The 15,232-nt window shown below is 57.9% G+C and overlaps 1 protein-coding gene across 9 annotated transcripts in view; it reads right to left on the bottom strand.

Moving 5' to 3' along the window:
• The window catches only part of EFR3B (EFR3 homolog B), a 32,018-nt gene that overhangs the window by 12,608 nt on the left and 4,178 nt on the right, over positions 1–15,232 (bottom strand). For 8 of the 9 annotated variants that reach the window (XM_027455459.3, XM_027455458.3, XM_072036597.1 and 5 more), the window contains 5 exons: positions 8,983–9,059; positions 8,458–8,585; positions 6,569–6,719; positions 2,752–2,873; positions 692–841 (listed from right to left, as the gene is read on the bottom strand). In XM_027455459.3, coding sequence (XP_027311260.1) covers positions 692–841; positions 2,752–2,873; positions 6,569–6,719; positions 8,458–8,585; positions 8,983–9,059 — 628 coding nt within the window. Of the gene's footprint in view, positions 1–691; positions 842–2,751; positions 2,874–6,568; positions 6,720–8,457; positions 8,586–8,982; positions 9,060–10,366; positions 10,996–15,232 lie in introns of those variants that run through there. The other variant, XM_027455456.3, reaches the window with a different exon arrangement.

The following is a 15,232-nucleotide window of genomic DNA, read 5'->3' as shown; positions in this document are numbered from 1 at the left end:
ACGCCCCAGAGGGGATCCCTCCCTTTTTCCACGCTGGGGCCGTGTGGCATGGCAGGAACACAGCAAACGCCTTTTTTCCACTCCATTGCTTCAGTTCACAAGAAAAAAGGGGATTGCATCCGGCCAAAAGCTGTCTTGCCAGGCCTGATCTCTCTCTCCTAAGCTTCAAAAGGAAAATCCCAGGAGAAATCCGTGCCTGCTTCCCCACTCTGTGCTCCTCAGCTGAGCGACTCCCCTTCAGACACGCAGCTGGTGGCAAGCAGGCAGCCAGCAGGGGGTTATGCCACAAGAACGGAGGGGCAGAGCTCTATTTCAGCTCCTCACATTCCTCTTGCCTGGCCGTAACCTAATTGCTCAGGTAGCATTTCGGCACAAATCCTCGCAGGGGTCAGCCCACGGAGCAGGCAGCTCGGATTCTTCGCAAACAGAGCGTGTCCCACCTGCAGGGATGGTGCTGCGAGCTCTCCTCCACAAGAACCACGCTGCCCTGCAGTGGCTGAGCCAGCAATCACCTTCCCAGCACCAGGTACCAGGCAAAACTCCTGCCATCTGCATCATGGACACTCGCAGGGCTTCCCCTCCGACCACCCGCAGCTTTTTTTTTACACCAGGTGCAGGCACAAAGCAGCCCACGGTGTCCTCCCCAAAAAAAAACCTGGCTGAAAGCAGCCCCGAGAGGCAGAGCCCTCACCTCTCAGCCTCCTCCACGTGCTGCAAGTTGAAGAGCAGCGAGGGCACGATTTTGTCCATGTGCTGCGGGTCCCAGATGTTGGCCTGGAGTTCGTCGTTCACCGTCTTCCTCACCACCCCTTGCAGGCCTTTAATGCCAGACATCCGGATCCTGGGGGACAAAGCGACATCAAAAGGTTACCCGTCTATATCCGTAGATAAAACTTCACGTTTATAGACACACACATACACACGGGGGTGAAATTGTACAAGAAGTTGGAGAAAAGGTGCTAATTTCTGCCCTGAAGGAGGGGTTCACACCAATAATGCCCCAATTCTCAGCTGTGTGCCCAGTACACCCCAGGGATGTCGCTCTGCCCCGCATCCCACAGCTTCAGCTTCCTATAAACCGACAGATCCAAGCAGGAAAGGCTCTGAATCAACCCAAATCGTTGTGGCAGCAGCAGGCGGCTCCCATCCACAGCCTTTCCTTCTCCAGGTGAGCTGCAGCCACGCTCTAACTCAGATGGAGAGGTGGCACCGGCCTCTCCCGAGGGATTTGGTTCTGTTTTTTAAGGATTTTGTTGCTTCCTCTGTTCCCAATAGCCACACCACACCCCCAGGGATGCTGGATAGCAGGAAACCAAGAGGTGCTGTGACACCTGTGTCTCTTCTGGGTCTCCTGACCCTGCTCTCATCAACAAAGTTATCAGGAAAAATCTCCCTGCGCAGCTAAGTCTGAAACCAGCCCCTCAAAACCTTTTGCTAGTGCCTAAGAAAGGCAGAGAGTAGAAATAAATGCGTTGAATAACCTGCTCCGAGGGCTCCCTAACACATTTGCAGACCCAATTGAGGCAACGATCTGCCCACGACACTGTTCTTGAAGGACCACCGAGCAGCAGCAAGGTCGCGGGAACGCCGAGCCCTCCTTTTTAATTACAGGAGAGGCCGAATTTCCTCCTGCATCAGCAGCAGGGCCCTAAAAGTCAATCGGAAATAATGAGCCTTCGCCATTGCTTCCTGATTAAGGAAGCGACCTGCAAGTCTGCAGCAGCGACAGGAGGCTGGAAGTCCCCAGAAGAGCAGAAAACCTCAAAGGTTCAGGGTTTCAAACCTTAGGGGTTCAGGGTTTCAAACCTCAGGGGCTCACCCCTCTGGAAAAGGGCTGGTCCCTGGTACTGCAGCTCCAGGAACAGCACCAGGCTGTGCAGAAACGCTGCCTGACACCTTGCTTTCACTTAAAAATCGCCCCTGGCAGCAGCCACGGGTGCCACGGTGCTGTGCCATCAGCACCTCGCGGGGAGGCACGCAGCCATTTCAAGTGCTGGGCCTTTTTCAACACGCCACCGCGAGCTCTGGCAGCAGTAAACAACATTAATCTGTCTGCTTTCGTCCTAATTAATCCCCTCAGGGTACGTTTCCCAGCGCAGCAAAGCCGGGTCGGTGCTCAGCGCCGTCTGGAGACACACGGCCACCTTTAAAGGTGGAAAATAACAGCCCGCAGCTGCAGGAGGCGCTTTCTGAAAGTGCTTTCGTTCTGCTAAAACTGGGCTTCTTCCCAGCACCAGCACCTTTTGGAACTGGGAAACAGGGTCGTTTCCTTGCCTTCTTTGAGCTGTCCTAGAGCAGAGGTGAGAAATGCTTGGGGAGGCGCTGAGACAGCTCAGGTGGGCAGCCTGCAGGTGCTGCCTGCCCACGTTTTGCCCCAAAATGAGAAGTTTTCAAGCGTGCTGTGCCCAAGGGCGCGTTTGTCCCTTGTCGTGTGCTCACAGCAAGGCAACGCCTGGGCGGAGCTGGCCCTGCTGCCAGGGCAGAAAATGCAAACTGGCTTTTCTCATGCATTGCACTGCATTTTCTACGCTTGTTTCATCCTCCCAGAGAGGCAGCAGGGCTTAAAGTTGGGAAAATAAATGAGGGGAGAGAAGAGCAGATGATTTTAAACCTGAAAGCGCCCAGCTCTGGGGAATCACAGCACCAAGCAATCGGTCCGTGCAGCCTGCTCCCAAAATGAAGTGTTTCTCCAGGAAAAAAAACAAAGGCTGGGGGCACAGGGAAGGCCCCCAGCACACTCGTGGCACTCACTTTGTCCGGATCTCCAGGTCGTCGTGGCTGGAGTGGCACATCTCGCTGAAGCGGGAGACGAAGAAGTCGTAGCTGCGGTGGTAGGAGGGGGTGTCCTCCTCGATGTTGGCAAACTTCACGAACTGGGAGGGAAGAAACAGAGGATCAGCACGGAGAAAACGACAAAAAAAGTCTCAAAACGCCTCTCCAGACCAGCAAACACGCCCCAGGCTCCAGCAGCACTGCGAAGGACGCCGCTAGGGCAGCTTGCACGTGCTCAGGGCCACAAAACAGCTGCACCCAGGATGTCCCCAGGCAGGAACGTGTCACTGCACGGCCCCACGGGGCTGCAGCAGCGCTCAGGTCTGGCTCTGGGTGCTGTCAGCCTCACCGTGAGCCCAGCAGTCCCAGCAGAGGGCTGCAAGAGCAGCAAGGCACTGAGTTAGAGACAATAACGAGAGAGAAATGTGCCCCCAGCTTCTTTCCAGCCTCCCAGCTGGCACAAAAACCTTCTGAGCTTTCCCAAACGGGTGAAAACAGCCTGGGGAATGACAAGGAAACAGCCCAGGTCTGCCCGCAGCACCCAGCAAGCCAAAGTCCTGGCTGTGGTTTCTTTCTGGTTTTGGGTTTTTGTCTTTTGTTTTGTTTTTGTTTTGTTTTTTTTTTTTTCAGCCATCTGACCCCACAGATCTCGGGGTTGCAGCTTTCAAGGAGAAAATTTAGCGGGGGAAGGAAGGGATAACCACATTTTCGAGCTTTCTTCTGACTTCCTGAAGTTATTCCAAGGGTCAGGCAGGAAGGGGAGAGCTCGGCTCCTGCATTCACGCTGACAGGAGTGAATAAAAAAGGGCAAAATAGGTAAAACGTCTGCAGCACGAGAGTGGCCACAAAATGCAAGGCTCAGGAGCCGCTGGGTAAAAGCGCTCTCTGCCAGGCGAGGAAAGCAGCCAAGAGACACAGAGGAGCTCTTGGGCAAGATCCAAGCCCTCCGGAAGAGGTTTCAGGATGGCTGTGATCATCCTGAGAGGCTCAAACTTACCTCCGGGGGGTTATAGGACCACCAAACACCTCCCAGGTGCTGCGTGGTGCCTCCTTCTTCACCCTACGGGCAGGCTCTCCTCTCTTTTTGCTCCCTGCGTTTGCCAGCACCCAGCCCTGCCACGAGAGCAGCAGGGAAACAGCCCCTGGTGTCCCTCTGCAGCTGGCCAAGCCAGCCTGCCCGTCCCAGCTCTTGTCACCCAGGGCTGGGCAGCGATCAGCACGCTGCGCCAGGCTGGGAATAACGTCAGCAGCCAAGGCTGGCTCCGTACCACCGAAGGAGCTGGCTCAGCCCTGCCAGGAAGCGTTCCCAGAGCGCAGGGACCGGCTCCGGCTGATAAACTCCCTCTTACTCACCAGCAAAATGCAGGGCTGTTACATAAGGAACCTCTGTACCAGGCAGAGAGCACAACGTGGTGGGTTTTTTTATTACTTTTTGTTGGTTTTTTTTTAAGCTCGTGGCAACTCCACGTGCAGCCGGAGGCGAGGGCAGGATGCGCAGCGAGGAGCAGGCACCGGGGGAGCCGTCCCGAGCACCCCACGGCCAGGAAAAGTTGTGAAAAAGGGAAGAAAAGGGCACGTCCTCAGCAAAAGTGGCTGAGGTTGGCAGTGAGCTGAGGACTTTGCGCCCTCCAGCTGCTGCCAGGGGGTGCTGAGCACCTCAGGGCACTCAGACCATGCGCAAGCTGCCCCTACAAGGGCATCTGTGGGGGGTGCCCACCCCGATCCCACTGCCAACGTGTGCCCCGGGGCAAAAAACAGCCCTGGGACAGGGATGGAAAAGTCCCAGCGAGAGTTGTGCTGGCAGGGAGGGCACCAAACCTTCAGGGAAAGGAACTGGTGTGAGATCTGTCGCTGAAAACGAAGCTGAAAAGCTGCTCTGGGGCTCCGTGACCCATCTCCACCGCCAAAATTTAAGACCCTGCACCAAAATGCTGCTCCTGCTGTGGTTTGGAGGGCTGTGGGGCTGGGCAGGGTAACGCTGCCGCCCAGAAATCCAGCAAAGACATCGGAAGAGGCACATGAGGAAGGGGGAAGAGCTGTTTAAACAACAAATCCACCACGGTTCGAGGAAAAACAAAGCAGGGAGGAGGCCGAGCTGGAAATTAGACGGTTCCTACCCAAAGCAGGGACGCTGCCCGGCAGCCTCCTAACGAGGATGAGGAACCAAAGTGGATTGGAGCTGCCGCTCCATATGTTCACCCCGGGGATTATAGGAGGGGGTTGTGGGATCCCAGGCTGCTGGATTTTGCTGCTGCTGCTGCTGCGCCGGGTCCTCGCGGCCCCTCTGCGGCTCGTGGCGAGGAGGGAGATGTGTGGAAGGAGAGATTTCAGGGAGAATGACTCACGGGGAGCAGGTTTCTATAAACAACCTCCTCCCGCCTTCGCCATCAGCTCCCTTATTGTGAAGGGCTGCTTGAGACAGCAGCCACTAATTAAGCCCGAGCCCGAGGCACATTCCTTGTTAGCAGATCCTGGGAGAAGTGGCTCGTTATCCTTACTCACTTCTCCACACCAGAGCCCGCGAGGTTTCTCTGCTGTTTGCCCTCCAAACTCCACCACGTTCCAGAAAACAACGGAAAAAGCCACTAAATCATCCTTCCTCACCTGCACCCCTCGTTACAGCATCCCCCACCCATGGCTGCCCACGGAAAAAACGCTGCCTCCCGCTCTGGGGTCAGGGCCGGGACCCTAAAATCTCTGCTGGGCATCGTGAGCCCTTGCAGTGAGCACTCAGGGGCTGGGCAAGGGGATGTTGCACGTGTTTGTAGGCAATGCTGCAGCACAGCGCAGGGGATTTTGTCAGCAAGAGAAGAGCTGCTCGCTTCTGGGCTGGATCCAAGCGCCCCAGGCACATCTCGAGAGGTTTGGAGAGCTCAGAGGGATGAGGGTAGTGCCTGGAGATCCTGCTCCCATCCCCAGGAGCTTCCCCAGGCAGCTCCTGCAGCACACTTTGGGGCTTGTAGTGGCATTGTCACAATAAAACCACCATGGTAAGGTGCTGTCGGCAGCAGGCAGCCCTGTCCTGCTGAGTTTTTGATGCTCCTGCTCCTCCCCGAGCTGAGGATGAAGAAATGGGCAGCTCCCATCTCAGCTGGGAGCAATCAGCAGCCAGGGAGAAGGGGGAGTGAGAGGTCTCCACTCCCATCATGCAGCAGAGAAAAAAAAAAGAGGGCTGAGCTGTCCCTGAATTTCTCAGGCACTCGAAAAAGCATCTGCCTAGACCACCAAAGCAGGCTGGGCTTCACCTAACCCCTCTTTTTTTTAAGCTACGCCCAGTACTCCCAGTAAAACCAGCAAGGAGCAAGCTGTCTCCCAGCAGGGTGGCAGCTCACAAGCATCCCCGCTGGCTGGGATCAGCAGTCTGGATGTTGTGAGGACATCACCTCGCTCGTTTTATGGCTGTGACTGCCGCATCCCTGGCCTGGCCAAGCCATTTATTTGCTCTGATTAAGCCAGGCCTTTTATGAGCACAACGAGCTCCCCAAATCCTCCAGGGATCATCCTAAGTCGGGCTATTGTCTGAAACTGCTGACGGCCCCCGTCGTGTCCTCAGGCTACTCTTGGAAAAGAGGAATTTGAGAGCTGGGGGGCACAGCGGCAGAAATTGAGGGATGCGAGAACTGCTGGGGGCTCAGAAAGCTCACCCATCGCAGGACGCACACAGGGGGACACCCTAAACCCTCCCCCACATCCCCTCGCCCCCATCCCAGGGCCGCAGGGACGCCAGGCAGGGCTGAAAGCCGGGGAGAGGGGCAGCAAGGCGCCGCCGCCGCCTCCCCCCCGCGCTGCTACGCACCGAGTTGGTCCCCAGGATCTGCAGGTTGGGCTTCTCCGACTCCAGCAGCTTCGCCACCATCTTCAGGAAGCTCTCCACGAAGAGGTTGATGCTCTGGCAGTGACAGGCCATCAGGAGCTGGTCCAGGGCTTCCATGGCGATGCAGACATACCTGGGAGAGGGCAGAGGGCAGGGTGAGCACGGGCGCAGCCCCACGGAACCTCCCTCCTCCTCCCTTCTCCCCAGTAAAGCCATCCCAACGCCAAACTTCTGCCCCAGCTGAGCCAACGGGGAAGAGTTTACATCCTAAATAGCTTCCAGGGGTTGTTAGTTGGCTCCCAGCATCCCTCCTCCTAAGGAAAATGTGGATGTTCCAGGATCAGGGCTGCCAGCAACACCGTGCACCCCTCCCTGGGTCCTCTCTGGGCTCCCCTTGCTTTCCTCCAGCCTTTATATCCCGTGAGGAAGCGCTGGCACAAAGCGGGCTCAGCATCGAGGGCAGCAGCCCTCGCAGATCCAGCCCTGGCCACGGAGAAAGGAGAGGATGAGGCCGCAGTGCTGGAGGAATTACTGACGTGCTCCAAAAAATATGAATATTTCAGCACAGCAAAGTTTACTCGCAGGGCCACCGAGGTTCCTGGGCTGAAAAACATTTCCTCCAGCAGGAGCTGGATCCGGGCTATTTCTTCATCCGTTCCTGCCACACTCCTGCCTCCAGAGGAAGCTGGAAAGCCTCGTGCCCGGTGCTGAATCTCACTCAGGTGCCCATCAGGTGGCGAATGATGACGCATCTTTTCTCCGGAGGCCCCAGGCAGCCCGACACACCTGTGCCAGCCCTAACTGCACGCTAAAAGGCAGCTGGGGAGGAAAACTGCCCTCTCACGGGAAGGAATAAGTCCTAAAATTCCAGGTTTTGGCTGGTAAAACACAGCAGGACTGATCTTTTCTCCCGAGGCCCCAGGAACTGGTGAAACCTGGCTGCGTGCTCGAGCGGAGCCTGTCCTTTGGACGCTTCGACGAGTTACAGCTCGTGCAGGTACCGTGAAAATCAGCACCAAGCGTTCCTGGGTCTGCCAGGCTCCGACCCATCTGTCAAACTGGGTTAAAAACCAGCCCCGAGGGAAAAAAAGCCACGGAGGGGTGACCAAGAAGCAGCAGGAAGCACCACGCTCCTTTCTGGTAGGAAAGGAGGCTGGAAACCACGCCACGGGGCCGATATTATCGTGTCAGCGTGACTTCTCTCGTGGGGACGTTTCAAATTAGGCTTCAAAACTTGGCCTGAAGGCGCAGGAGGACGGGGAGGGAACGCATCCCCCCTCCCGAGGCTTGTGATTTGATGTCAAACCCCTCCGACAGCCTTTTCTTCTTCCCGACGTCAGGAGCAGAGCCCCGTTACCAGGCGCAGAACACCAGGCAGGGTTTTTGGCCGTCCTGTCACTCCCGGGGACGAGGCTTTGAAGGTTTGCCAACTTCCACGCTTCTGAGGCAGGCCGCCGGCTCCTCTCCTCTTCCCCCGGGATGAAAGGCTCAGCACCACGCAGCCGAGCCCTGGCTTTGTTCAGCAGACAGCGAGGATCAAGCCGGGAGCTATTTCAAAGGGAAGGAGCCCTCCCCAGCTCCCCCCCTGCCCCGTGTGCTTCAAATCAGGGCACTCGCGCTCGTTCACAGCCAGACATCCACCCACTGGGGGGTTTAGAGGCCCCTCGTGACTTTGAGAAGAGTTTTCACATCCCTGCGGGCTTCCACCTCTCCCTTCTGGAGGCAGGAGTCCCTCTGCAGCATCCTAAAAGCTTTGGGACGCCTCGGAGCATGGACCAGACACGTCCCCCTAGCCCAAAACCCCGCTCTTATCTTCTGGCCTGACTTTATGCTGATAAGAGAGGGGGCAGAAAGAGCCCTAAAGCCCTCACCCGTATCGGTGCCGGCTCACGTCGCGGATGAGGCGCTCGGAGAGGTAGGCACCGATGCGATCCAGCTTCTCCGGGGCCGACAGGGCGTAAAAAGTCAGCTTCTCCATGTTGGTTTTCACCAGCCCATCCTAAAAGAGAGCGGGGCAGGGCGTCAGGGCAGCCCGAGCCAGAAAGCATCAGGAGCACAAACCGTTTCGGCAGCATCTCGGTTGTGAAACGGAGACAAAAAGGGGAAATTTGGGGTGCTTCAGGAGCAGCTGGAAGCCCCTGGGCATCCCCAAATCCCATTTAGTGAGGAAGCAGCCAGGGCACCAAACTTTCCTGCACCCAGGCAGCTTCTGAGCTGAAGCTTTAAGAAGATCCCGCTCTTAGAAGCTGCTTTTCCTCTCCTACAAAGAGGGACAAACGCCTCCCCGTGTGGTTTTACGAAGCCAAAGCACCCCCCAGCCTCCCAGGAGCTGTTTTGGGGCAGGTCACGCCGCATCCCCGCAGCCCCACAGCTCCAAAAACCAGCGCCTCGCTTACCTCTGGGTCCTCGGGGAAGATGTTGTCCACCAGCCTCTTGTAGCGGGGCCGCAGGGCGCCGCAGCAGCCGCACACACCTGGGAGAGAGGAGGCAGAGCCGGTGAGCAGGGATAAAACCCCTCAGCCCCTGCGTGGAGATGTCCTTGGGAGGAAAACGTCCCCGGATTCAGCGGCACCAGCTCGATGACAAGCCAGCATTTAGCGGCCAAAAAAACCACAAAACCAGGAAAAAAACGCAGCTGACAGGCAGGGATTTGGCTGTTGACCAGCACCGTTTGACGTCGGAGCGCGACCGATTTGCTCCTCTCGCCCAGGGAAGCAGCTCCCCGATGGGCACAGCCCCCTCGGATTTGGGTTTCTGGACCTCGGGAGATCTTCTGCGGGTCCTCAGACCAAGACGGAGAAGGAAGAGAGAACATCTCGTTGCAAATTATGGAAGGAAAATGGAAATTATGGAAGGAAGCGACCCCATTAAATCCCACGGCCCCGCCAGCAGTTATCCCACCTCCAGCAGCGGGATTTCGGAGCGTGGCTCAGGGTTAACCCCGGGAGAGCAGCCAAGCTGCCACCCTCGCCCCGGTGAAGGAAGCCAGGAGCAGACCCAGCGCGGATCCATCGATAATAATTACTTAATTAAACCCCGGTGCCTTCCCTCTCACCCGACGTGACCCCTTCTTCTCCAAGCACAAGGTTTTTAAGGCCTCACCTGCAGGCAGAGCAGCAGCAGGACGGAGACGAAGCCCCCTGGAGGGGGACCAGGCACCGTAACCCACCCCGGGAAGCATTTTGAGCTCTTTTGGGATGGGAAAAGCCAGGACCCTGCTGCCCAAACCCTAAAACCATGCCAGGGCAGGATCCCTCACGGCCTAGCTCCAGCCAGAGGGAGGACAAAGCCTCGTTCAGGGCACGATTCTCTGATGCCTCGTACGAGGGCTGAGCTCACTGCAGCTGGGCGCTCATCCCCCTGCCTGTTTGCATCAAACCAGGAGGAACTTTCCCGTCCCAAATCCCTGCCTTCCGTCTGCTTGAACCCAGCCTGGCTGGAGAAACGCGCGCACAGACAGGGGGGAGTGTAAAAAAAAATCTGTAAGAAACCGGAATAAAAATAGCACGGAGCTTGAAGAAAACAGAAGGTTTTGCCTCGCTTTACTTCCCCTCCCCTAAGGGCTCTCCAGAGGGGGAAAAAAAAAAACAAAAAAAACACAAAAACAACAAGTCTGGTCCCAATATCTGCAGATAACATCCCCAAATGCTCCAAATCTTCGCACCAGGGCTGGCAACAACCCCCCGTGGCCAAGAAGAGCGGCTCCCCTCTCCCAACCCCAAGCCAGCACCCCAAAAAGAAGCGAAACGGGGTAAAGGGAGGGGGGGGGGAGAAGCGTACCTGCTCCGGCCACGTGCAGCATCTCCCAGGAGCAGGCAGGGCCGGCGGCGCACAGCTGCAGCGCGGGGCTCAGCACCCAGCTGCTCAAAGCCATCGCGGCCGGGGCGAAGGCGAGGGGCTCGGGGGGTCGCTCTCGGCCCCAAAGCACCACGAGAGGAGGCAGAGAAGCGGCGGCAGCATCGCTGCGGGGCGATGCTCAGCCGAGCGGGCGTTTAAATAAATAAGGGAGCTTTCAGCGCGGCTGCTGAGTCACCGAGGCGGCTCCGATGGCAGCTGGGAACACGGCGGCGCTGGCTCGGCTCCGCCGGCGGGGGTGGGTGGGGAGCTGGGGGGTTTGGGGAGCAGTTTTTGGGGGTACAAGATGCAGGGGGTGGGTTTGGCAAGGTCCCCAGGGCCTGAAGCTTGCCCCTCGTTAGCGCTGCTGGCTAACGAGCAGCACGGGCAGAGATAATGAGGGGGATGCTCAGCGGGTCGCGGCTGACCCCAAAAGATGACCCCAAAAGATGACCCCAAAAGATGACCCCAAAAGATGCAGGGATGGGGAAGGAGCGAGGATGGACCCGTGCGGTGCCACTTGCTCTCCTCCTGCCGGCAGCCACGGACATCAATTTTCTTCAAGAACGGGCAAACTGAGGCACAAAGAAACACGATTTGACCCCCTCCTTGTGGGAAGAACGAGGTGGGGAACCCACAAACTCGGGGCTCCTGCTGGTGCCCCGAAAATGTGCACGATGTCGTTGGTGTCACCTCCACCTCGCTGCCCCCCCGGGGTCACTTTTTGGGCTCCTCACCGCTCTCAGGTCACGTCCGTGCTCTCACGGGGGGGTGAAGCGAGCCAAAAGGGCCTTTTGCTTTGATAGATCCGAGAAAATCGATCTAATTGGGGATAATTATAGGGTCCCTGCTATACCGGGGGCTTTTGGGATGGCAGAGCAGCCAGAGGAGACCGGGACGCAGCCACACACCCTCCCACCAGGTGCTGACCTCGACCCTTTCCCCACAAACCCCCTCCCCTCTTCCTATTTCAGCGGCACGCCGGCGACAAACCCCAACAGAAAGCCTCCCAGACGCCTTACGCAGAATTTACTTAATAAGGGCACTCCGGCTGATTGCAAATAAATCTTAATTAAATCAAGCAAAATCCCTCGTTAAATCTAATACGCCGCGAAGGTCGCTCGCTCAGCTCCGGGTAGGGAAAAGGGACCCGGAGGCAGGGAGCTCGGTGCTGTCCCCACACCCCGAACCAGCCACCTTCCCCTAATCCCCTTAGCCAAATCCCATTTACGTGCCCGACGTGAGAGCCTCCTCCCTGCCCGGCTTCCAGCTCCCTCTTTGCTTTGGGTAAACCTGCTTGGGGCACAGGATGAGATCTCCGAGGCATGGTGATGGGAGAAATGTCACCGAGCGATATTGGGGCTGGCCCGGAGACTTTTTGGTCCCGGTCCCTGTAGGGTTGGATGAAGCTGGGAGCCCCAGGTCACGTCAAGAGGGGAGAAATTATTGGGGATGGTAAGAAATCAGCAATTTGCATCCCCATACAAAGGAAGAAAAACCATAAAAAGGCGAGAGACCCCCCCCAGCACATCTAATGGGGCAGGCAGAGCTGGGGAAGGGGCTAAATGTGGCTCAGCCCCCCGGTTCTGTTCGTTAGGGGATGCCCTGATGGTAATTAACAGCTCCCGAGCTCCCCAAAAGGCTCGGGCTGTGTGGCTGCAGCTTGCTCCCTGCTCCTCGATCGCCGCTCGTCCTTCAGGGGGCATCAGCAAAGCGTCCTGTGAGGAGAGCCAGCCTCGGGCTGCGAAGGCTGGATGGAAAAGCCGTGAGCAAAAACACTTTAGGGGACAGCAAAAACGCTTTGGGGGACACCAAAAACACTTTGGGGGACGTTGCAGAAGACCCAGACACTTCACCAGCTCAGCCCGCCGGCCCGACACCCCAGCAGGCACACGCCAAGCTCCAGCAGCAGCCAGATTAATTAATATTTCCCTGCGGTGATTAAGGCCGGGCATTAAAACCACACCGCACGCGGGGGAAGCCACGCGGTGAGGGCAGGGAGCTCGGTGCCACGGTCCCAGCACGCGGGGAGGAGAGGAGAAGGGGAGTTAAGCGCCTTAAGGGGAGCCGGTTTCATTACACAACGCAGGGCAGAGGGAGATTTGGGGGAGGAAAGAGCTTAAATAGCAGGAAATTTCACTCAAAACGCCAGCCCCGGCTAGCAGCAGGGCTCCTGGACGCGAGACGTTCGCTGGGCACGGCGTGGATGAGGTGGTTTTGGTCCAGGTCCAGCCTCCGAAAATCTGCTTGGTTAAGAGCTGGGTTAAGGTCCACAGCCTCCAAAAATCTGCTTAATTAAGAGCTGGGTTTATTCTGCGAGCCCACACGGCACAGAGGACACAGGAAGGTTTGCAAGTTGGGAAGGGTTTTAGAAAAAAGAAAATAAAAATGATTTTTGAGTGTTTCACAGCAACACAGCGAGGTTTGACGGGAGCTGCTGACCGGCCGCGTTCCCGTGGTTCCCCATTTCCTTGGGATTTGCTAAATCAAAGCAATCAAATTCTGCCCAGCCGTAGCTTGGGCAGAAATCGTAACCAAACAGCCTCACAGAGAAGGAAACGAGATGAAAGCGCCGCGGCCACGCTTTCCTCCACCCTTTTCCTGGGCTGGTGGCAGCCCCCGCGGAAGGGGGGAACAACTCCGGGCACCCCGAGAGCTCGGCGGTGTCTGCTCCTGCAATTAGCGCTTGTGCAACATCACCAGAGCCCTGAAGCTGTCGGGTTTGATGAGCTTCGAGGCGAGCCATGCCAGCTACTGGCCTGGCACCGGCCCCGTCCTCAGTGCAGATGTCAAACTCTGCCAGCTGTCGTTTGGTTTGAGCCCAAAATAAAGCCCTGGACACGACCGCAGCCCTCGAGGTTTGAGCACGAAGCTCAGGAAAGCCTCCGGCACCACCACCAGCCCCTTCTCCTCCGCGGGCGCTGAATTAATTTGCGGATCGTTTAGTTAAAAAGCACAGAAAAAGGGGAAAAAAAAAAAGAAAAGAGAGTTTAATTGCACTTCACGTTCCCCTGCTGAGCCATCCGGTCCCACCGAGGGCGATTTATTCAGCGCAGAACCCATCGGCTGCTGGCTGGGACTCGGTGGCACGCCGGCAGCCCCAGACAGCTCGCAGGGACCTTGCTGGCGCCCACCCGGCGGCGCCGCCTCCTCCCCGGGCAGCCAAAAAGCCTGGTTTCCCCTGCTGCCGAAAGAAAAAACATAAAAAATAAAAAAGGGAACCTCTATTTCCAGCTCCTCTGGGGTGGGAGGAGACAGCTCGTGCCGGCACAAAGCGCAGGGAGGGAGCGTGGTGGAAACAAACCCGGTGGCTGCCAGGGTTGGGTAGGGCTCCCGAGGCCGGCCGCAGCTCCAACAAGGCTCCAGGGATGCCAAAAAGGAGCAGGGGATGGTGAAATCCCGCTGGGAAGCCCCCACGGGACCATAAAATCCATCCCATGCCCGGCGTTCCCGGCTCTCACCCTACTCTCTGCTTGTGAAGCCGTTCCCGGAGCCCCTCAGCGGCACAGATTTCGGATTGAAGCCTCGGTGCACAAAGCAGGGCACAAAAGCGTGGGTTTCCCCCGAAATTGGGATCAGAGAGCCCCCAAAAACAGGGCAACCCTGTTCGGCAGCACCCCAGCTCCTGTGGCATGAAATATCCCGAGGAGAAGCTGATCCCTGAGCCTGGCTCGGGACAGGGAGCTCGCATGGGAGATGGAAGAGCAGCCTGAAGGCCGGGCTCACAAATCCATGCAACGCCGGCTGCCCAGGCTGGGCTCGGAGCTCTCGGTTCCCCCATTTTCACCGAAAGCTGGGAAAGGAAACCAAAAGCGGGGAGAAATCAGGCAGAACTCCCCCAAAACCTCGCCTCGGCCACGCGAACGCCAGCGCTGTGGGGTTAGAGGGATGGAAGCGCAGGGCGGGAGGGCATCACACCCCATAAACACCTCCCCGGGGGGCAGGCAGGTCCCCGAAATGCTCTGCGGGCAGGACGCCTGCCCCAAAACTCCCCCAAAAAGCCCTAATCTAATCCCAAATGCTGGTTAAAAGAGAGATTAAAGAGATACGGATAATCCCCTGCATCCCCGCTGCACCTTGCAGCCCGAGCATCCCCCGGAGCTCTGCCAGCCCCTGGAAGCTTTCCAAGCCCGCGAGCTGCAGCAGCGCCCGGCTCCGGGCGAAGGGACCGAGCGTTTGTCCTCAAATTCACATTCAGGTCCCCCGGGGACGCTCTGCCCTTCCTCACGCTACATCCCGGGAGGAAACTCGGCGCATTTCCGAGCGGGGACATCCCCAAAAGTGTGGGGTTTGGAGTGGGGGCACCCCCCGAGATGCTAGAGGAGGAGGTGGGGGCAGATTTGGCACGGGGGCACCTCCCCGCGGGCAGCCGGGGGCCGAGCACGCCACAACCCCGACATTTGGGGGGCTTTTGGGGTCTCGCCTCTCCCATTTGGGGCGCTGCTGCTAACGGGGGCAGCACCCAGAGCTCGTGGCAACCTCACCACCAGCTGCCCCAGGGCGAGGAGGGGAAGGAAACGAACCCCCCCGGGGGTTCTGCGGGTGGAAAAATACCAGCTGGGAGACCTGAATGACTCAACGGAGGCCACGGAGGAGGCAGCACCGTGACGAGGAGAAGGGAGGAAAGGAAACCGAGCGTCCCGCCTCGGCCTCCCTCCCCTCCGGGTTGGAAAATCCGCTCCCAAACCCGCAGGCTCCGCTCCTCTCCTGGGTGTGTGGCACCCCGAAACGTCCCCGCTCCGTTTGAGCCCTAAAATCGAGCGCCCCATAACGCAGGAGGGGAGGGGAAGCACCGTGCCCACGCCGCACTCA

The sequence above is a fragment of the Anas platyrhynchos genome, chromosome 3 (assembly GCF_047663525.1).
Source record: "Anas platyrhynchos isolate ZD024472 breed Pekin duck chromosome 3, IASCAAS_PekinDuck_T2T, whole genome shotgun sequence".
NCBI lineage: Eukaryota > Metazoa > Chordata > Aves > Anseriformes > Anatidae > Anas > Anas platyrhynchos.
This window is presented reverse-complemented; position numbering and strand designations above follow the sequence as displayed.